The sequence below is a fragment of the Sylvia atricapilla genome, chromosome 19 (genome assembly GCF_009819655.1).
Source record: "Sylvia atricapilla isolate bSylAtr1 chromosome 19, bSylAtr1.pri, whole genome shotgun sequence".
In the NCBI taxonomy this organism is placed as follows: domain Eukaryota; kingdom Metazoa; phylum Chordata; class Aves; order Passeriformes; family Sylviidae; genus Sylvia; species Sylvia atricapilla.
This window is the reverse complement of record NC_089158.1, coordinates 3104737-3126918: the sequence shown is the minus strand read 5'-3', so window position 1 is coordinate 3126918 and position 22182 is coordinate 3104737. Positions and strand designations below refer to the sequence as shown.

Here is a 22182-nt window from a genome sequence, read left to right as displayed (position 1 = left end):
TAGATTTGAAAAATGCCAGCTGATCCTTTGTAGTAGATTTAAGAACACATACTGTATGTTAATTTTTGAGGAACAGGCAGAGAGAGTTATCAGTGCTTTTGTCTTGGCATTGAGCCAATTACTGTTAGGACAGCAAAGAGGTTTCCAGGTCCTTTCCCTTATCAGAGCAGCGAGGGGTGAGTCCTGAACCTTTCCCTGGAGCAGCTGCTGGGTGTGGATTCAGTGGCTGAGAGGTGCATTCCCACCCCTCCCTGTGCCCCTGTCCCCGCAGGATCCGCCGCCTCTTCCACTACATCGTCAACCTGCGCTACTTCGAGATGGTGATCCTGATCGTCATCGCCCTCAGCAGCATCGCCCTGGCTGCAGAGGACCCTGTCCAGGCTGAGTCTCCCAGGAATGATGTGAGTGCCTCCCCAAATTCCCGGATTTCAGGTGCTTTTCTCCTCCTGGCCCGTGGTGGGTCTGTTCCCATCTCCGCAGGTGACGCGCTGTGCTGGCAGTGCAGAATTAGAGCTGGCCTTGCTAACACACTCCAGTTCTCTTTGTTTCACCATCAAAAGGCTCAAATCCCAGCCCTTTCTGCTGCTCCAACCCCATCTGGGTTTGAGAGCTTGGGAATCAGGGGCTGTGTGGCTGCTGTGGCTTTGCTGGAAAAAGCTGTCAGCCCGTTCTGCAGGGGGAAAGCTGCTGGACAAACTCCTTGGGAAAGCGTGTTCAAACATGTCATTTTGAAATGCCCCTTTTGCCTTGTTAAACCTGCCACAAATGCAGGTGCACTGTCACTGTAGGACAAGAAAGAAAGGTGAAAGACTCCAACTATTTCAGAAGGCAAAGAGCATACAAAAAAAAAGCCTTTATTGTTTAATTCTTACTGCCTTTTGTAAGGTGTTCCCACACAGACTCACCGTGGTTGGTGAATAGGAACGACACCTCTCTAATGCCATTGGTTAAACCAGAGAAACAGCAAAACCCCACCTGGAGAAAGATGGTTTGGAGAAAGGAGAGTTGTTTGCCAGGATTGTTTTGAGAAGAAACTTTCTTGAGAAATTTTTCCTTGGGAAAGAGTCAGCAGCTGCCAGCAGGCTGAAATCTCTCAGACACAGAAATATCAGGCCCACAGTGCACTGGAGCCAGCCTTGGGCACAGTGTGGCAAGGACTGGAAAATGCTGTTTTAAATCAGATGATTCAGGTTTGTGCCCAAATTATCTGAAACCCTCCCAGCAGATGATTTTTGTCCATCTCAGCGACAGACCATTGCTAAATTAGATATTTAACCTTGTTCCTGTGTAGGTTATTTCAGTGTGTGGCCTTCCCTAACACACATTTCCCTTTCCCACTTAGGCTCTGAAATACCTGGATTATATATTTACAGGCGTCTTCACCTTTGAGATGGTGATCAAGGTAAGAACTTTTCCAAGCAGAGAAATTCACCTCCTCTTTCAGATTTATTTGTGAGAGGCTGGAGCAGGACAGAGGTGGGAAGGATGGAGAGCTTTAACTTGGGAGCAGCTCTCACAGTCAGATGCAGCAGCTCTCCTGGCTTCCTTAATCTCATATTTTATGGAGGAAAATCTCATATTTTATGGAGGAAAATCTCATATTTTATGGAGGATATCTTCAAGAGCTGTGTCTGTGTAAGAGGATGAGGATTGGGAAGCTGCCAGACCTTCCTCAGACACTCCAGATTCTTCCCTTTTCCTTTGACACTGAGCACGAATATTAATAACAGCTGATTCTTGGTTTGGCACGTTTCAAAAAGCTGAGACTTTTTCTTTTACTCAGTAGAGTGACAGGCTTTGCTGGGACTGTGGGGCAGTAACTTCTCAGAGAGCACCACTGCAGAAAGTCAGGATTCAGAGCTGGGGTAAGGCAGGAGTTGGGTTTTCCTGTCAGAGAAAGATACAAAAGAGATGCAGAATGAAACCAGGATTAGTGCATGTGTGTGGACAAAATCCTAGGGAGCAGGGAGGGCTCTTGTTTCTTTTGGTTGTGGCTTATTTATTTGAGCTTCGTTTTTGGGAGAATTTTCCTGCCTGTTGGCTGAGTATCTCAGCAGTTTGTGATGGGTCCTTTGATCCAGAACCTTCTCCTGCCCCTTGGCAGGGTGGATTTGGGCCATGTTTGATAAAACTCTTCCTTTTCCTGGGTTTTCTCTGCAGATGATCGACTTGGGGCTGCTGCTCCACCCTGGCTCCTATTTCCGTGACCTGTGGAACATCCTGGACTTCATTGTGGTCAGTGGGGCCTTGGTGGCTTTTGCCTTCTCGTAAGTTCACGTTCCTTCTCCTCCCAAATTCCAGGGAAGAACACAGAGGGGGCAGGACCCTGGCACGGGGGCAGTGGATGTGGGATGTTTGTGGCTGCATTTCTCAGGGAAATGTTCAGTTCCTGCCCTTTTCCCTCTGGGGGGAAGGTGGGAAGAAAAGAATAAACCCAACTGAATTTGTGTGGTGTAACCTCCTCGTGAAAATCCTCCCAGCTTCAGGCTGAGTCCATTCACTGCTCACTCAACGATTTTTGTGACTCTTTGGCCAAGTTCTTCCCAGCAAAGTGTCACTGTGACACTGTGGCAGTCCAGTGTGCCCAGTGAGTGGTTGTGAGAATTGTTCTCATTTTGTAAAAACAGGTAAAGAAATCAGCCGATAACTCTGTGAACTCTTGGCAAACCCTTATTTCCAGAGTTGTGGATGCTCCTGGTTCAGAAACCTTTGCTATTTCTCTCCTTTTCTCTCCTCTCTCTGTATTTCCACTGAGTTTCACTCGCAGTGCTCCCTCCCTCAAACCCAGCTCTGGTTTTATGCCTTTAAATACCACCCCACGTTCCTCTGTCGTGTCACGGAGGATTTGGAGCAGCAAACACGGAGAAATTACTCTTTAAAAATTAAGCTTAGCTCCTCATCCGAGCCTTTTTTCTTGGAAACAACCAGAGGAAGAGCAACGCAGGTCCCTCCAACCTTCAGGAGCCGAGCTGGAGAATGGAAGGAAATTTTCCACTCGGGTTGTTGTTTGCAAATCCTTCCGTGAGCAACAATAGGAGCGACCTGGACACAGGCAGCAGGACCTGACCAGTTTAATCTTGTGCTAAATTAGCCCCGAGCAATTAACGGGAGTGTGCAGCAGCCCCGCACTCCCGGGTTTGTTGACACGATGATTAGAGGAGAGGAAATTGTTTCACTCGCTAATGAGAATTAGCAGCGTTTCTCTGGCTAATGAGAAAAGCATCCACCTTTGTCAGGGAGCCTCGGAGCGTGGCTGGGCTGCTTGAGACTGGCAGGTTTTTTGGGTTTTTTTTTTTTTTTGGAGCCAAATCCCTGCTCCTCCCTCAACTCTGAAAAAAAAAAAAAAAAAAAAAAAAAAAAATATATATATATATATATATATATATATAATTGCACAAAATGTTGCCTCTCTGGTAAAATATTCCTCAGCGATTTTTCGTTTTCTGAGCTGTCAAAATTCCTGTCACTTCGAGGCTGTGTGATGTGTGGTTTAGATCTGCTTCTCTTCAGTGCAAATGCTGAATGCAAATCAACCCTCTGTGTTAAATGGAGCAAGAAGTGGATGGACAGGATTGGTATTTTAGGTGTGATTTTTGGGGAAACTGGAATCTGGGCTGAGCCTGATCCTTCACCAATCAGCTAGGTGTTGGAGAAAATCATATCCAGCCTAATGTTTTCAAAGGGATGCTGCCCCTCCTCTTTAAACATTTTGTCCCTCATTAAAAATCAGATTTTTTTTTTTTTTTTGAGGAACTGGCTGCTCTAAGCAAAATTGTCTTGGTGAATGTCCTGCTAACCTAAAATTTAATATCCAAAACCAAGCTGCTTTTTAAGCTTGACTACACTTGTGGGGTTTTGTTTCCCTGCACATGAAATATACCTGTGGAGCATCTCTCAGAACTAGACTGACTTAAGCCAGACTGAATTAATCAAAAATTTAACTTAAAAAAGCCATGTGGCAACATTAGAATTTAACAAAGCTCCTCTGAATTGAAGAGAGGTAGAGAAGTAAAATAATCACAACAAAACAACATAACCCAAAGTCTGGGGTTCCATGAGAATTTCCCTTTTCCATCAGGAATTCAGACTTCCAGGATGATGGGAGAAGAGGCATTTTGGGAGCCCTGTGCTGTGAGAACAAACCTCAGGCTCTGCCTTTAAAACATCTCTTTGAACACGATTCTCTTTGGAGGGAGATTTTCCTTGCTTGAGTTGCAGATTAAAATGAATAATTTTTAATCTTTCCGAGGCTTTTCGTGCTCAGGTTTTCTTCTATTGCTCATGTTGGGCCATGAATATCTAACAGCACCTCATCAGCCTCTAAATAAATTACTTCTACATCCCCTGCCTGTGCTTTATAATAGGTGCCCCAAGCTGCTTTTATTTTCCACTGTGAGTGAGTCTTGAGCAGGGTTTTACAGCCATGGACTGCATAAACCCTGCCTCGTTACTGTCTCCCAGATTAAAGTCAGACAAGCTTATGTGAAAATTTGAATTTCTGCTGTGATTTCTGTGCTCTCTGTAAGCCCTGCTCCCCAGCCCTGTTCTGACATCCAAACCAGGGAATGCCTGCAGCTTCCCTGGGCAGCCCAAAGGCTGGAAAATCAGTCCTGGGAAATGACTTTTCCCTGTTCCAGCTCTGAATGCTGACAGGGCAGAGAGCCTGATGGTGCCTTAGGCCCAGCTCCTGGTTTGGTTGGACCAGATGGACACACAGAACCAGCTGAATGCTGCTAATCCCAAAGAGGAGCTGCTGGAGACTCTCCCCTGTTCCATCAGCTGCATTTCTCCAGCAAACCCTGTCACCTTCCTCAGTGTCTCTAAAAATGGGATTTCGTGTGGCTGTCACCACTTTGTTTGCAAGAACCCACAACTGCCAGGTGCAAGGTGGGATTTAATTCATGTTTTTGGCCTCCTTGTTGTTGTTGGCAGAACATTCAGGTAGAGTCATGGCCTGGCCAGGGCCCCAGCTCTGAAGTGATGTCCTTTAATACATATTTAAACCAAAGCTCTCAGCAACAGCAGTTATGAAATGCTTAAGCAGCTAGAAAATAAAAAGGATCTTGAAGTGACACATGTGTTTTGGATAATTAGAAAAAGCTGTTAAAGGATATAAGAAGTCAGCTATAAATATAGGAAATTAACAAATTCACGTTATGTAATCAATATATTAGCACTAATCATCTTGGGAAGTAACACTTTTTTAAACTATCATGTCCTTATGACCTTGAGATAAAATACAGGAAAACATTGAAACAGCTTACAACCAATTACGGCTACAATGGGAAATAATTACAGGAATTACATGATGTAAAATAATTACAAGGGTTTTTCCAGCAAAATCCTACAGCCCTGTCACCCTCCTCAGTGCCACTAAAATGGGATTTCGTGTGGCTGTCACCACTTTGTTTGCAAGAACCTCCAACTGCCAGGTGCAAGGTGGGATTTAATTCATGTTTTTGGCCTCCTTGCTGTCCACTGAAAGGGACGTGAACCAACTTCTTGCTGAATTAACCCATCCCTAAAAACCTGGGAATAACAGAGCTCCCTGAAACGCTCCCATCTGGAATATTGCAGCAGCCTGTGTTAATTTAAGCGTTGGAGATGGTATCAGTCACTGGTACAAGATAAAACCCAGCTCTCAAAGCAGCTGTAGGTTTTCTTTCTGCCTGCAGCTCTTTAGAAGCAGCTCCGTGGTGAGAAAAATAAAAAAAGATAAATTTTAAACAACACCCCCGGAGTGATGCTGGGAACAATAATATGATGCTGATCATAATAAAATAGTATCTTCCATTTAGCAAAGCATTTCAAAGAGAAATCCCTTTCTTTTTTTTCTGAAGATAAACATGCCACAAACACCCAGACACGTTTGAGTCCTTAAGGGAAATAAAGCAAACAAAAAACCCACGGAAACTTGTCACCAAAACCTCTCAGCCCCAGGTGCAAAATGTACTTGGGAGGAACAGCTGAGGGAGAGCAGCAAAGACTTGGCCTGGAAAAATTTGGAACAGAGGAAAAGTGGCTGAGATGCCCAGAATTTCAGGATTCTCTTGGAGAAAAACATTTTTTTTTTTTTTTCCTAGAGGTTATCCCTCCCGCAGTGGGAGAGAAGAGAGAGGTGGAGGTGTTTTTCCCAGTGGAAGGAAGGGCTGATCCAGCAGGGAATGTGGGATTTCTGCTCCCTTCCCTGCTGGTTTGTCCTGTGCACTTGGTGGGAGTGGGCCAGGGGCTGGGGGATCTCTCTGATGTTTCTGTTTGTCATTGACTCTGCTCTTTCTTTGTCTTCTCCTCGCTGGAATCTCTCTCTAGGAGTTTCATGGGGTAATATGTTCTTCCTGTCTCTTGCTGCTCTGTTTTTTGCCTGTCCAACCTGTGTCCACACACTTTGCCACTGTGGAGACAACCCAGCCATGTTCCACCCATCACATCGACTCCTCTGTCCCCTTACTGCTCATCACCCAGTGAAATGTATTATTTTTCCTCACTCATCCTGATTTTCCTTCAGCAGAGATAGGAACAGACTAGAAATCCAAGGCAGAGAGTCAAAAAAACCCCCCACATGTTGTTTTTTTGACTCATCAAAAAAAAAAAAAATATTTGAGGGGCTGACTCAGTGGGCACTGAGGGGTGAGGTACAATTCACAAAAATCTTAATGAGCAGGTTTAAAGAAGCAGTTTGAGTCTCTTCTAGGGGATTTCACCTCTGAACAGCCAAACTGGAATCTCCAGGACTATCTGAGTGCAGTGACCCAGGTGGATCCAGACTGATGTCAGGGAAAGTCTCTGCCATGGACACAGAGCTCAAGGAGCTTTTTGCAGGGGTGATTTGTGAAGAAGGAGGTTCCAAACCCGGTGTTTAACCCTGTGCAAGTGGCAGATTTGCTGTCAGTGCAGGGGCAGGGGGGGAGGCAGAGCTGTGCCCTCTGTCCCCACGTTCCAGGAGCTCCCGGGGGATCCTCCACAGCGAGGAGAAGGATGCCAAGAAAAGCCTTTGATGTGGTCCAGGAAATTTGGCACTTGGTTCTTTCTTCTCTCTAGGAAAGCAGAGGATTTAGGGCAGGAAGAGGGTGGCTTTGTGCTTGGGCAGGGTGGGGTGACCTCATTCCCTCTTCCAGGGAGGAATTCACTCTGCCAGGAGGATTCCAGGCAATCACAGAAGGCAGAGGCTCCACCTCACCCTGAATTTTTGATGCTCTGACTCTGAGAGGTCCATGTCACCTGAAATCAGAGCTGCTGGCAGCAGCAACTGCAACAAGCAGCTTCCATTTGAAAGAACCACTAAATTTTTTAAGGCTCTTTTATTTATTAAAGGGAGAAAGGCTCTGCAAAGCTCTTTTAAAATATTCTTAATGTTTTAGATAAACAGACAGCAAAGTGACACAGAAAACAACAACAAAACAGCACTGGCCTAATGCACCCAGAATTGATCTAATGCAATTATTTTGGTGATATTCTCTCTTTTCTTTTCTTTTTTTTTTTTTTTTTTTTTTTTTTTCCTCTGCTGTCTGCCTTTATCTCGTGCTCCTCTTTAGCTCTTATTCAAGATTCAGCTCTCCTGAATGTTGCAGTTGTTATTCTGCAGTCAATTAAAACCTTGTCCTTCCATGGCAATTTATTTTTGTCCAGAGGAATATTCAGGTCAGATGTGTGCTTGGATACACCTTTTGAGTGAATCCCAGTTCCATCTGGACCTTTTATTTTCTGGGACATCTGGCTTTGTATGAGAGCAGAGAAAAAACCCCAATATTGGCAGAGAGGGTTTTTAAAACCACCCAAACCCAACCCTTAGGGTTTTATTTGACAGAAGAGTTGCAGAGGATCCTTTTAATTAAAATGCAACTCGCATCACTCTAGGTCAGAGCACCAGGAAAAGCTTTTCCTATAGCTGGGACCTTACTGCGACAAGAAATGGGATTTTTTTTTTTTTTCCTCAAGATTGTCTATATGGCTCAGAGCATAAATCCCATTAAGATTTAATTGGCTCACGCTCTTTATTTGCTTAAGTCCTGAATGGGAAGCAATCTGCCAGCCCTCCTTAGTGTCCTCTGCTGAGGCAGAAGGAATTCCCTGTGACTGGAGCTGTCTGAGCTCACTCCTCTCCCGTCCCAGGGAAAAGCAGGAGTGAAGATTTGCTCTGCCCCACATCTGTTTAACCTCCCTGGAAATACTCAACCCACAGAAATTCCTGCTGCAGGCTGGAGCCCGCCCTGGGAGGGCAGAGCAGGGAAATGTCTCTGTTCTTGGCACGAGGCCTCGTTAGTGCAGCTGTTAATTGGCACAGTAGCAGCGTGGCAGGTTCAGGTCTCCTGGGATCAGGAGCAGCCCCATGTGGGAATGTTCTGGGGCTCTGGGTGAGCCCAGGAGAGCAGAGCTGAGCCTGGCTGGGCTGGGGGGCTGATGATGGCAGGGGACCACCCAGGAGTGTGGTCCTGGCTGCTGGGGACAGAGCAGAGCTCTGGGCTCGGTGTCCCCGTGTCCCCTTCCCCATCCTGCTGCCACAGCCACATGGCCCTGAGGAGTCTCCACTCCTCCCTGACCCTGCCCAGCTCCCATTCTCCCCTGGCTTTCCCCAGGTGGGAGACATGGAGCAGGGGATTTGCTTGGCCTGGGAGAGGGGAGAGGTGCAGGGAGCAGAGGGGACAGCCCAGGGGACGGGGTGGCCACCAGCCCTGGGGACAGTGGGATCTGCTGTGGCATCTCCTTGTCCGTGAGCCATTTCCCTTTCTGCTTCCCTTGTGCTGTTCCCATCCTCCTGGAGGGGCTGTTCTGCAGCCAGGGCACTGCTGAGAGTCACACTGGGGACCTCCAGGTCAGCTGGTGGCTCTGGTGACACCGAGGTGACCATGGCAGGGACAGTGAGCTGCAAAGCCAAGCCTAGGCCAGACCTTCAGCTCTGCTAAAACCTGACAAGAGAGGCAGTAAAAGCTCTGCTGGCAGTGCCTGCTTCAGCTAGAATAGGTGAAAGGTCTCTAATGAGAATCAAGTATTATTTTTTAAAACACTGAATAGTTATTTTGTGGCTTTAAATCAGTGTGTAGCTCTGGGAGTAAATCCAGTGCCTGGGTTTAGAGCCAGGTCAATGGTCAGGGTCCAGCTGGGATGGATTAAAATGTCCCTAAAACAGCCCTGAAGGATGAGTTAAGGAGAAGACAGGGACCTGTCCAGCCTGTTCCCCCTCTCCTCCACTTCTATTAAACCTTGTGGGAAGGAAATTTCTCCTCAAATTGTGCATCCCTGGGACACAACCGCCAGCCCTCCATCAATTCCTGTGTCTCCCTCTGCCTGCAGACAGCAGCAATGCTGGGTAAGGAGAGAAAGGAACTGGGGCTGAGGCAGGAATGTGGGTTTGGGGTGGAGATTCCAGTCCAGTGTTACTGTTGAGTGGTACAGGGTTGGGAGGGAGCTCTTTGTCCTTTGGAAGTGGATGGATGTTGTAATGCATTTCCACAGCCAAGCAAATTACTCTGTATGAGGAAAAGAGTTTCAGTTTACCTCTGAACATGTAAGGGAGTGGAACTAGGACCTTCCAAGCCTCCTCACTGTAACTGGCTCAGTGCCAGCACAGGGACAGTGGCTGGATCTTTGGGATGTCTCTCAAAGCCTGTCACTGCTTCTATTGGCAGCAAGCCAAATTATTCCTCCTTAATCATTGTGTGCTTAAGAAGGTGCACAAAGAGCTCAACTGGCTTTTTTGGGCTGCCAACCAGTGTAAGAGTGTTCTCTGCACTGTGTTCGACTTAGATTTTTTTGTTCTATGATGTTTATTACTTTTGTCAGTATTAAAACCTTTTCTTTTACAAAGCATGTCCAGAGAAGTTGCTGTGCTATTTTAAGTCACTCTGAGAAGTGCAGGACACCCTCAGAGACTTGCTAAATCTTCACAGAGCTTATTCCATTCTGGCCACGTGCAAGATTTTATCAGATGGATTTCCAAAAATTCCCTTCCCAGGGCTGAGCAGGCTCAGCCAGGCACAAAACTGGATGGTTTCCTCCACTCTCGGTGCTCCTCCCTCAGCACAGGGTGTAGGACAGGCTGGGGGAGATTTGCAGTCCCTCACAAACCTCCCTGGGTCTCTCGGGGCTCTCACACTTCCATCATTCCCCTCTTGGAGAAGAGGAATGTTCAGCAGCCTGGAGAGCACAGAGTAGGTGTGTCAGCATCTGTCCCACACCTTCTTCATCCCCACCTGTGTTAGACCTGAACCTCCAGCCATGAGTAAAACTCTGTCCCAGCTCTCCATCCCATTTTCCACTCCATATGAAACGAAGGGAATGTCGTTGTTTTGCCGTGGGGTTGGAAGAAGATGTCCCTGTTGTCTTCTTTCGTTTCTTTATTTTGGAAGTGCACGAGGAAAGGAACTCTGTCCTTCACCCTCAAACTCCTCTTGATGTTAACAAGAGGAATGTTCTCGAGCCTTGCACTCGGTTTTAACAAAACCTAAACCCCAAATGTGACTGACAGCTCCTGCATGCCCGAGTGGGGAGTTGCCCCAGAACTGTTCCAGGCATGTAATATATTGCCATATTACATGTTCCTGCATGGGATTGGTGGCATGTCCTCCATGGAAGACTCAGGGAACAGGCTCTGACCCCCAGGAGAGCTCTGTCCCTCACCAGGAAGGCTCCCAAGCCCTCCTGGACAATGATCCTGCTAGAGAAGTGCACGGAGAAACACCCCTGCCCCATCCAGAAACATCCCTGACTTACCCAGAGACATCCCTGCCTTACCCAGAGATATCCCTGTCTCATCCAGCTGGGAGGGAAGAGCCACGTGTGGCTTTGTCCCTTCTCCAGCTGGAAATGGAGGGGCTGAGCTCCTGTCCTGGTGCTGCTGCCCTGGCTGGGAGCGTTGGAGTTGGGGCAGGAGGGGCCCCAGGTCCTGGTGAGTGGCTGGCAGGTGCCAAAGCCTGGCCAGCACCAGGGCTGAGCCCTGCCAGGACCTGTCCTGCCCCAGCCTTCTCCTCTGTGCTGCTGGAGACATCCCAGGTGAGGCTGGGTCATCCTGCCTGCAGCCCTGGACACAAAACCTGTCACAGCATCCCCAGACCCAACCAATTCCACCACCAAAGCCACCCTGGATCCCCACAGAGATGCCAGTGAGTGTCCTGGGGAGCAAATGATTCCCTCTGTTGTTCTTGTACCTTTTTCTCCCCTGCAGAGGAACCAAAGGCAAGGACATCAACACCATCAAGTCCCTGCGGGTCCTGCGCGTGCTCCGGCCTCTGAAGACCATAAAACGGCTGCCAAAACTAAAGGTTAGGAAATAACCCAAATTTTTCCTTCTCTGGAGGTTTCTGGCTGATCTGAATGGAAGCTGGTGGACTCCACTTAATCCAGGTTGTTTCTGTTGCTTTTATTTCATGGCAATGAATCTCCTTTGCCAGGTGAGCACAAACAGCTGGGCAGACGTTGAGCAAATGTCAAACGCTCGGGTGCTTTTGCAAACATCATGGGCAATGCTAGGGATTCTTGTGAGTCCACATGGAAATAAAACCTCTGCAAAGAGAAAACATTAATAAATTAAATAAATAAATGAGATATATATATATATTTATATATTATTAAATTAATAAAATAAATTACAGTTCATAAGTGGGATGCTCTTCAATGTGATAAAGGAGAAAATGGGGTTAGGATGGTTTGGCTTTCCCTAGAGATTTTAACATTAATATTTCCACAGGCTGTCCAAAGAGATTTGTCATTGCTATGGGAGAAGCTTTGACTTATTCATCTTTCTATTAAAGAATCCATAGTTCAGGGGTTTATCTGAACTGATAGCACTGATCTAAAAAAAAAAAAAGTAAATTTATTGGCCTGTGATTACTCATCCAACACCAACAATCTGAGGTACAGCCAGGCCCTGCAAAGAGAGAATGGAAGGCGTTTACAAAGCTCAATAATTTCTGATGTTTAGGGACTCTTCAATACCTTTGTGGGCTGTTTTCTGTGAGAGCTGGGGGAAAAGCATGGAATGTTTTGGAAGGGTGAAAATGTGTTTGACAATTCTTGTTTTCACATCAAAATAAGGCTGAGCTGTTGTGTCGATTTGCTTTTGTCTGAGCCCACCATCCATGCTTGAATAATTTTAGTTTTATGTACACTAAATTTATCTGAAAAGGGGAAGGCATTAATGTTGAACCATGTAGAAATTTCAGGTAGGATTCCTGGGCTGAGCAGAGAGATTTCTTTCAGGATTTTTGGGTTGATCAGAGAGATTTCCATCTGGATTCCTGGGCTGATCAGAGGGATTTCCATCAGGATTCCTGGGTTGCATCAGGAGTAATTCTGTGAATGATTCCCTTCCATTCAGGGGAACAGGAGCAGGATTGTACAAACCCTGTGCTTGGGCAGGGACTGCTCAATTTCTGCTATTATGACAAACTTCTGACTAAAATGAAACTGCAAATTACTTGTAATGAATCAGGGCCTCATACCCACGTAGGAAATGGATTTGAGGAGTTCTTTGCAGGGAGCTCAGGAGTGCACATGCTGACTACATTAGTCACACCTCATTTTGACAGCTCTTTAGAAAATTATTTATTCAAAGCATTTGGTTGTTTTGTTTCTGCTATTTTTTTCTCCTTATTATTCCAACAGTTTTTACCCAGCCACTGGAAGTAAAATCAAAACAAGTGCAATTTTCATTTTATAATGAAATGTTTGCTCAGGACTAATATTGTCTTGACAAGCTGTGATTGTCTTTATAAATGTTATGAGCAGCATCAGAAAACTCAGTGGCACAGCCAAAGTTGTGGATAAAGCAGGAGATGAAGGAAGCTGGAGTTACTTCTCACAGCTTTGGGAAGCGAAAATCCATCAAAGCATCCATGGGCTGTGGGATGGGTAATGAGCCCCAGAGGAGAGAGATTTAGGTGGGATATTGGGAAGGAATTGTTCCCTGAGAGGGTGGGCAGACCCTGGAATAGAATTCCCAGAGCAGCTATGGTGCCCCTGGATCCCTGGAAGTGTCCAAGGCCAGGCTGGATGGGGCTTGGAGCAGCCTGGGACAGTGGGAGGTGGGAACGAGATGATCTTTGAGTTCCCTTCCAACCCAAACCCTTCTGTGATTCCCACAGTGGGGTTAAATGATGGATGCCAAGATTTTGGATAAACTTTTCCTTTCTTCCTGTGTATGCTGCATGTGAGAAAACAGACAGCAGCACAGGGTCTGTGTGAAACTAAGTCACACAAATTTCTCACTCTGGCCTGAGAAATCGTGGCCTGAGAAATTGTGAGGAGGAATTCAGACAGTCCTTGGAGAGGGTAAAACAACCTTTGCAGGTGTTGTTTGTCTCCCTGTTGTTTACTTGGAAGAAACGATTGAGGGCTGTTGTTCCTAACTGTCCAATGATGGTGATGTGTTGGTTTGCTGCCCAATAAAACTTTCTTCTCCTGGAGCTGTCTGTAAAGGAGGATTTTGAAGAGTAAAGCTCACTCTCACTCACTAATGAGCTGGAGAGTCTTGTGTAGTTTCTACCACTGTTCCTAATTAGAACATCTTCCCACCCCTTGACCTGTCCCCCTGCACCCCCAGGCTGTCTTTGACTGCGTGGTGAACTCCCTGAAGAACGTCCTCAACATCCTCATCGTCTACATGCTCTTCATGTTCATCTTCGCCGTCATCGCCGTGCAGCTCTTCAAGGGCCGCTTCTTCTACTGCACCGACGAGTCCAAGGAGCTGGAGAAGGACTGCAGGTACAGCTGGGAGCAGGGGATGTGGGAGGGAGCAGCTCCCTGCAGCTCCCCAGGCTGGCCCCAAGGCAAGGCTTTGCTGATCTCCTGTAAATAAGAGCAAGAATTCAGCACAGCAATCCCGGAGGTGAATTTTCCCTTTTCTTTAAGAGCTCTGTCATTCCTGGCTCTGATCTTCAGGATACAGGCAGGCAGCTTCTTTCCTGGGAAAGCTGAGTGCAGGTTTTGAGAAGGGATTTTGATGGTTGTGACTCCTCTTTCCACCTGTTGCCTCGATTCTTAGAGCTCCTATGAATTAGAGAAACACACTGAATAAATAATCAGAAGCGTGGGACGTTAAAGAGCTACTAATTAGCGAGGAGAACGACAGGATGTGAATATCTTAAAAGCTCTGTCGTGCTTTGTCCTTCCCAGCAGGCTGGCAAGGTGTGTTACTCCACTGTGTGCATCTCATTAGCTTTTTCTCTTGGCACCCAAAGCACCTCCTCAGCACTGTCCTGCTCTGCCTGTCCCTGTCCCGCTGCCTGGCACCTGCAGGGCCCGTCCCTGGTGGCATCCTGGGGACTGTCACTGCAATTGTTCCTTGGAAAAATGCAGGTAGATTACGGAAAGGAATGTGAAATTACAGGATAGGGTAGGTTGGAGAGGGTTTTGCATGTGCCAGGCCCCTCAAAGTGGGATACATTTAGGAATTAGACGCAGTCCTGGAGTAGGAGCCAGAGTTGTTTCTCCATCAAGCAGAAGTTTTCTGTGGGGTCACATAACTGAGGAGCAGACATGGTGTCAATGGCTGGTTTTGCCTAATGAATTAAAGAATGCCCTGATTAAAATTTCTTTCATTTTCAGATGTCAGGTCCAGTTCCCGTGGCTAAAACTGGCTCAAAAATTGGACTTACTTCTGTCATGGGCTTTGAAGGAGTCCCTTTTTCGTTAAGCACAGTGCAGACTGTGACTGACTCCTATGAAATGCCTGATCTGCTTTAATTCTCTCACTGGCTCTGAATCTCTTTTTCCTAGGGGTCAGTACCTCGATTATGAAAAAAATGAGGTGGAGGCACAGCCCAGGGAATGGAAAAAATACGAGTTCCACTACGACAACGTGCTCTGGGCTCTGCTCACGCTCTTCACCGTGTCCACAGGGGAAGGGTGGCCAACGTGAGTACCTGGCACTGGCAGGGGCTGATGGTGCAGGTAAAGCACGTCCCCAAAGCTCTGAGGGACAGCAGGTGACCTGGGAAATGAGAAAGATCTTCCACCAGCTAAGTTCTGTGTGATTTTTGGGTGAACCAGCAGGCAGAGCTCTGCCTTTTCCTTGATGTCCTTCTGAGCTGGCACAGGGATGCTCAGAAAGTTTTCAGCTCTTGCTTCAGGCTTTTGGTCTCACTCACCTTTCTCAGGGGTAAAACTAATAATGGAAACAGTGGAAAATGAAGGGGGAAAAGTGTTGTGAGCTCTGCTGAAAGTCTGCTGGGCGTGACAGGCCCCAAATGACATTTCCTGTTCAGCACATGACTTTATTTTGGCACATGTGGAGTGCAGCGTGTGGCCAGGGCTTCTCAGCCTCCACATTCAACTCCTTCATAAAATAAAGACTAAAACAGCATCAGCCTCCCTTTTCCAGTCCCTCACTGTGTTCCCCTACGTGGATGTCATCAACGCCTCTCTTTTCCCACTCTTACTCCATCCCTGTTGACCAGAGAAGAGAAGCCAGATCCAGCTGGATCCTCTCCCCTTGGCCAGGGGGGATCAGTGGATCTGGACACAGCAAATCTCCACCATTCTGCACAATGGTGAGAACAAAAGGTTTCCCTAAAAAATATCCTCAAAGAAAACTTCTTCCCAGCCTCGTGGGTGGGAGCAAGCTTTTCCTGAGCATATGTGGAAAACCCTGCACATGAGTGAAGGCCAGGGAGTGATTCTCAGGGGATCCTTGGTGCTTCCCAGGGCTTGTGTTGACCTTTCCTCTCTCTTTGCATTTGCTTGCAGTGTGCTGAAGCACTCGGTGGATGCCACCTACGAGGAGCAGGGGCCCAGCCCTGGCTACAGGATGGAAATGTCCATCTTTTACGTGGTCTATTTTGTTGTCTTCCCTTTTTTCTTTGTCAACATCTTTGTGGCGTTAATCATCATCACCTTCCAGGAGCAAGGAGATAAAGTGATGTCAGAGTGCAGCCTCGAGAAAAACGAGGTACCCACCTCTTGTGACTCCAGAGTTGGTGTTCCAGGGGCTCAGAGCACCTGGGTGCTGGTGCAAGGCCACTCCCCATTCCCCTGTGCTGGGGAAACTGGAGACCAGTGGTTATTGAAGGGTGTGTGGTGTAGAGACCAAAGCAATGAGTGGCTGTTTCAGTTTCTGCTTAAAAACAAAACCAGGGAGAGCCCCCAGGTGCTTCCTGCTGGGAACCACTGGGACACATCCCCCTGGAGCACACCAAAGGGAGGAGGGATGTGCCCTGGCACAGGGTGCCCAGAGAAGCTGCCCCATCCCTGGAAGTGTCCAAGGCCAGGCTTGGAGCACCCTGGGACAGTGGAAGGTGCCCCTGCCCAGCACTGGATGGGCTTTAAGGTCCTTTCCAGCCCAAACCATTCCATGATTTTATGGTTTGCTCGAGTGGTGAGGGGTAAAAGGAGGCAAACCTTGAGGCCAGACCTCGGAAACCAAACTGAGGTTCAACTGCTGTGGCTGCCCAGAGGAAAACTCCTCTCTCCAGGCGGGTTTTGTGCCTGGCTGGGATTTGTCCTCCTGGCAGCAGCCAAAAGGAGATGCCCTGAGAAGGGTATAAGACCAGGGCAAGAAGCTCTGAGGCTTTTATTTAGTGCCCCCAAAATTACCTTTGTTTTCCACTCAGGGACCTCCTGAGCTGGTTTTTCTTTATTTACTGGCATCTGTGTATCTTCCTTCTGTGGGTGTATCCAGTTTCCCTCTCAATCCATGCAGATTTTTAGCATCTGCAGCATCTTTCCTCCAGGGTCCCACAGCCTCAATGACCTCTTTTGGGAAGAACCATCTCTTTTCATATATTTTGAAACTGATTTTTGATGAAAAGAGATGAATTTTTAAGCGATTTTTAATTAGTTCCTTGTTTGTCCAAATGAACAAAAAGTCCAAAATAAAGCAGAATATTTAGAGAGCTTTGTCCATGTTATTTTCCAACTGAGCAGAAAGTGATTTCAGACTTGGAATTCTAATGTAAATCCAAGACGAGAAAACGCTCCAGAATCAAAATCTCCTGTAGAAAGCAATTTTTATCGTGGTTTTATGTTCCTAATAAAGTGAGCAGAAATAGCCAGTGAAAGGGATCTCTGAGAGTTCCCCCAGCGCTTTTGGTGGATAATTTTATTGGTAAATTTAGTTCTCACTTTAGGAAACATTCTGAGCTGTTTGGGTGTTCTTGTGTGTGGACACACACCCGAGTTCCACAATACTTTTTAAAAAACACAAATAACATCTGTAGCAATCCTCTGGTTCCTACAATCACCCATCAGGGGGAGTTGGAAGTGTTTGTAGCAGTGGGAGGAGGATCAGGACCTAGGAGGGGCTGGGCTCTAATGCAGTGTGGCAGGACTGCAAGGGGCATTGCAATGTTCTAGGGTAAATATTGCAGGAAAACTGATCAGGATTTGGGGATCTTGTGCTGCATTTCACAGGAACAATCAGTACTCACTTGGTGTAAATGCTCTGCTCACCCTCCCAACCAAATCCCCGTGGATAAAGACTTCCAGCTCTTTCTTTTCTGGCATCTTTTCATCCCCTTTTTGTTTTGTAGAGGGCCTGCATAGACTTTGCCATAAGTGCCAAGCCCCTGACCCGCTACATGCCTCAGAACAAGCAATCCTTCCAGTACAAGATGTGGAAATTCGTGGTGTCCCCTCCCTTTGAGTATTTTATCATGGTCATGATTGCTCTCAACACCATTGTCCTCATGATGAAGGTGAGTGGGATCTTCCTGAATCTTGGAATTTCGGGCTGTTGGCTGGAGAGACTCACCCTGAGAGCTGGGGTGGGGCTCAGCAGAGCAGCCACCACTGCCCATGAGGCTGTGGGATTCCTTTGGCCCTGAGGGAGGTGGGTTAGCTGGGCTCAGATCCCACCAGTGGGATTTACAGTGGTGGTTGGGCTCAGCCCCTTTGGTGTGTGAACGTGGGATGGGAACTGGGATCTGCAGGTCCTGATCTGCAGCTCAGCCTGGGATTTCTCCTGCAGAGCAGGGTCCTGGGGCTGCTCAAAGTCCAGTCAGGCCATGGAAATTCAAACTAAAAGAAGTAGATTTAGATGGGAGATTGGGAAGGAATTGTTCCCTGGCAGGGTGGGCAGGCATCCCTGCCCATGGCAGGGGTGACACTGGGTGATCTTTAAGGTCCCTTCCAACTCCAGCCATTTCATGATTCTGTGAATTTACTCAATTTTGGAACAGCATCAGGCTCCTGGGATGTGATCCAGAGTGGGGGGAGAGACACAGGAGGATGATGTCCCCTCCTGTCCCTTGCCTGTCTTAGAGAATCTTCACAGTCAAGGGGTCTCCTCATGTTTTTAGTGGAGGAAACAGAGTTCTGCACTTGTCCTCTGGGTTTGGAAATGTCCTTCCTCCCTCCTGGTCCGTGCTGTGCTTGCAGGGGGATGTCCCTCAGCAACAGTCTCCATCTCTGGGGACATTCCAGCTGCCCCCTCAGTACAGGATGGAGCAAGAGAGACAGGAATAACTGTGTTGTAACCCCAAATCCCACTGAAAGTGAGCACAGAATCCTGACTAAAACCAGCAGGAATCAGCTGGGAAAGGTTTTACTCTGTCAGTGATCTTCCAGTAACAGCCTTTCCTCCATCCCACTTCAGTTCTATGATGCTCCAGAAGCATACGAAGAAATGCTGAAATGCCTGAATATTGTGTTTACATCCATGTTTTCCATGGAATGTGTGCTGAAGATCATTGCCTTTGGTGTGCTGGTAGGTGCCTTCCTCCTTCTCCTCCACCTCTTTCCTCTCTCTATGAAATACTCAAAAAAAAAACCAACTCTGACCTGTGCTGGCAAAAAGAAAATAACCCCTGGATCCCTCTATTCCCTTTGTGTTCTCCTTTGGCAGAACTATTTCCGAGATGCCTGGAATGTCTTTGATTTTGTAACAGTGTTGGGAAGTATTACTGATATTTTAGTAACAGAGATTGCGGTAAGTACAGTTTGCTCAATTTATTTCATTTATAAACAAAGCTGTGCCCTGTCAAGACACTGAACCTTCTCCCTTACCAGCCTTATTCCCTGGAGCTGCCTCTGGGAGTCATGGTGGCCTCAGCTGACCCTGTTCCATGAGCTCTGCTTTTCCATGGAGCTGAGCACAGCTGTCTGCCCCAAAGAGGGAAAGCTCTGATGAGACACACAGTGCTCGTGACTCTGCCAGGAAGCAGCTCCCTCTCTCCTGCAGAAAACTGCTCTATCCCCAGGCCTTTTCTGCCTATTCATGGAAAAATCCTGCTGAATTGAGAGTGGGAAAAGACCAAAGGGATCCTGCTGTGTTAATGTGGGAGGTTTTTTGCAGGGCACACATCTGGCCCGTGGGGCTCCTGCCCAGTCTGGGTCACGGGGCAGGGTGAGGATGAAGGGAAGTGACAGGGACACAGGAACAGTGGGAAGGGAAGAGGTGAAGAGTCTGGACTGGGGGAATGTTCCTGTCACAAGAGCTTTGTGGGACACTGAATAACCAAACAGCTTTCCCATAGGATTTCTGGCCAGCCCTACAAGGGCTGCTGTCTCCCTGCTAACAAGTCTTGGATATCTCACAAACTGGACAGACTTGTCATTAAAGTCAGAAGGATTTTTCCATAAGGGCAGCCAATGTCTGTCTCAATCCCTGACAGTCTGATATTACCCCAGGTATAATTTGTCCTCTCCTCTCCCAGTGCATGTTGTAGCTGATGATGAATCAGACTGTGATGAATTTGAACTTGACCATAACTTTTTTTCCTCACTGCCAGGGGTTTGCCTGTAGATCTGTTTTGTGTGTGCTCAGAACTGTGCTCCCCATGTTCCTTTACAGGTGGTGGTGAAGACCATGTTCCTAACAAAATGCATTTTCATTTCACCTCTTTGGTACAAAACAGTGCACAGCCCCCTAAGTTTTCCTCCCCATAGAAATGATGTTCGTGTATCTGCTGGTGAATCCGATGTTGTAGGCTTTGAATTTTGTTTTCAGTGCAGCCAGGCTGAAGTTACTCAGCTCACCCTCTGTGAGTGCTGTGGGAAGGCACAGGGTGCCTGTCCCCACTCCCTCTGCCATGGGATGTGTTTTCTTGCCAAGGGCACTCAAACTTTTGCCATGGTTTAAAAATTTGTGAAAACATTTGCAAGTCAGCTACAAACAGACTGAAGCTTCTCCACCCCTCCACTTTTCCTGAGAGGAAGCAGCACTGACAGCTCACACGGGGTATGGGAGCCTCTGTTTGCTCCCAGACTTGTGTCTTCTCCTTCAGGAAGGTTTCCACTTCTCAACACCAAGCCCACATGCTGCTAAAATCCTCATTTTTGGAGCCATTTCAGAGGCAGGGAGCTGCCACAGTTAATGGGACACTGCCTCTCCCTCCAGCTCCCACAGGATGGCCCAGCCAGGGAATTGGATCAGGTTGGGCTGTGAGAATTACCCCATAAACCCCAACAGGGCTAAGCTCCCAGGGACCCATGTGCCTTCCCCTCCTCCTCCCAGGTGGGAAAGGAGAGTATTTTTGGTTAATGAGGGACTGGATCAATCCAGTCCTTAGAGAGGATTTTCTAAAGGAGGTCACCAGATTCCCCTGGCAGTGTCCAACATGGAGCTGATCACAAACATCTCTCATCTAAAAGCCAGATGTCCCCAGGGCCACTCCAGCCCTGAGCTCCTGGTCCATTGTTTGTGTCTCTGCCCTCTCTAAATATCCCCCTTCTGCAGCACCCACGTGGGGGTTGATCTCTTCTCCCAAGTAAGAAGCAGCAAAGCAAGAGGAAACAACCTCAGGTTGCTCCAGAGGAAGTTTAGGGTGGATATTAGGAATAACTGCTTGATGGAAGGGGTGATCAGGCACTGGAACAGGTGGAGCCCCCATCCCTGGAGGGGTTTGAAAACTGTGTGGATGTGGCACTTGGGGACAGCATTTAATGGTGTCCTTGGCAGTGCTGGGGGAATGGTTGGACTTGATGATCTCGAAGATCTTTTCCAACTTGAACAATTCTCTGATTTCTGTGCAGCCACCAGGTCTCCTTCCCAGCTTTTCCCTTCAGACAGGGATTGCCCAGGGGTCATCCCCTGCCACTTCTCTTTCTAAACTTGGTTTTCAACTCTTCTTTGATGAAGCTCCTGCCTGATCTCTCTCCAGCAGCACTCCATCCCTTCAGGACAGCCACCAGCACATGCTTCCTAAAGCCACACACATCCATGCCAGCCTCACACAGGGACAGTGGACAGCATCAAAGGGATCGTGCCCTGAGCAGCTCAGTTTGGGCACAGTGATGCCCAGGCCTGAAAATCCCTGCTTAGATCTGGCCCTGAGTGTTGGCAGTGGTGCCCTGAAGATCACACTGATAACAGGATTGATAACAGGATTGGTAACAGGGATTGATAACAGGATTGATAACAGGATTGGTAAGAGGGATTGATAACAGGATTGATAACAGAATTGGTAATGGCAGCTGGCAGGATGTCCCTCATGGAATTCATTCCACTTCAGCCAGTGGAATGTGGTGGATATGCTCTTGTACCAGGTTTTCAGTGCCACTAAAACCTTCCTGCCCTCAAAGCCAGGCTGGACAGGCCTTGGAACAACCTGGGACAGTGGAGGGTCCCTGCCTGTGGCAGAGGGTGGAAGGAGATGAGCTTTAGGTCCCCTTCCAACCCAAACCATTCCATGATTTTATGATTCTCCCAGTCCTGAGGATGGAAAAGCAGCAGAAAGATGCAGCCCTCTGTTCCTGCCTCATCTGGCCAGCTTTGGGATATTTTGTTAAACTTCAATTTCACCTAATTTAAATACTTCTGGTGTTGAGAACCGATGTAGAAAAATGAACCAACAGGACCAGTTTGACCCAATTTTGAACCAATAGTTCCAAAATAGAACCAATTTTAGAAAAATGTAGAAAAAAGGGCCTGAAAGTTGATGCAGAGATGTGAACATGCAGGGATGGAGGTGAGGAGCAGGAGGTGCCTCATTCACGGAGCACAGCCCAGGGGTGGCCTCTGCCCAGCCTCTTTCTCTTTGGAATTCCAGGTAGGGCAGAGCAGGAAATAAAGGCAGGGGATGAGCATCCACTCAGCTGCTGCTGACCCAACGTGTCTTGGCTTAGAAAGGCAGGTGTCTGCCAGGGAAAAGCTGGAACTTCCCTTGGAATGGAGAATGTAAACTCCCTCCAAATTAGTATAATTTTGCAATTAAGGGCTTTCAGGCAAAGATATGGGAATAGGAATAACAGTAATTTACTAGGAATATTAAAAATAAAAAATGTAGTAGTACAAAAGGACAAATGAACAAAAAG

The 22182-nt window shown here is 47.4% G+C and overlaps 1 protein-coding gene across 1 annotated transcript in view; it reads left to right on the top strand.

Moving 5' to 3' along the window:
* Positions 1-22182, top strand: part of CACNA1B (calcium voltage-gated channel subunit alpha1 B) — a 183802-nt gene that overhangs the window by 117339 nt on the left and 44281 nt on the right. The window contains 10 exon segments of the mRNA XM_066332486.1: positions 272-401; positions 1343-1402; positions 2161-2267; positions 11159-11255; positions 13535-13695; positions 14710-14847; positions 15679-15880; positions 17460-17624; positions 18524-18634; positions 18773-18865. Of these exon segments, the coding sequence (XP_066188583.1) occupies positions 272-401; positions 1343-1402; positions 2161-2267; positions 11159-11255; positions 13535-13695; positions 14710-14847; positions 15679-15880; positions 17460-17624; positions 18524-18634; positions 18773-18865 (1264 nt within the window).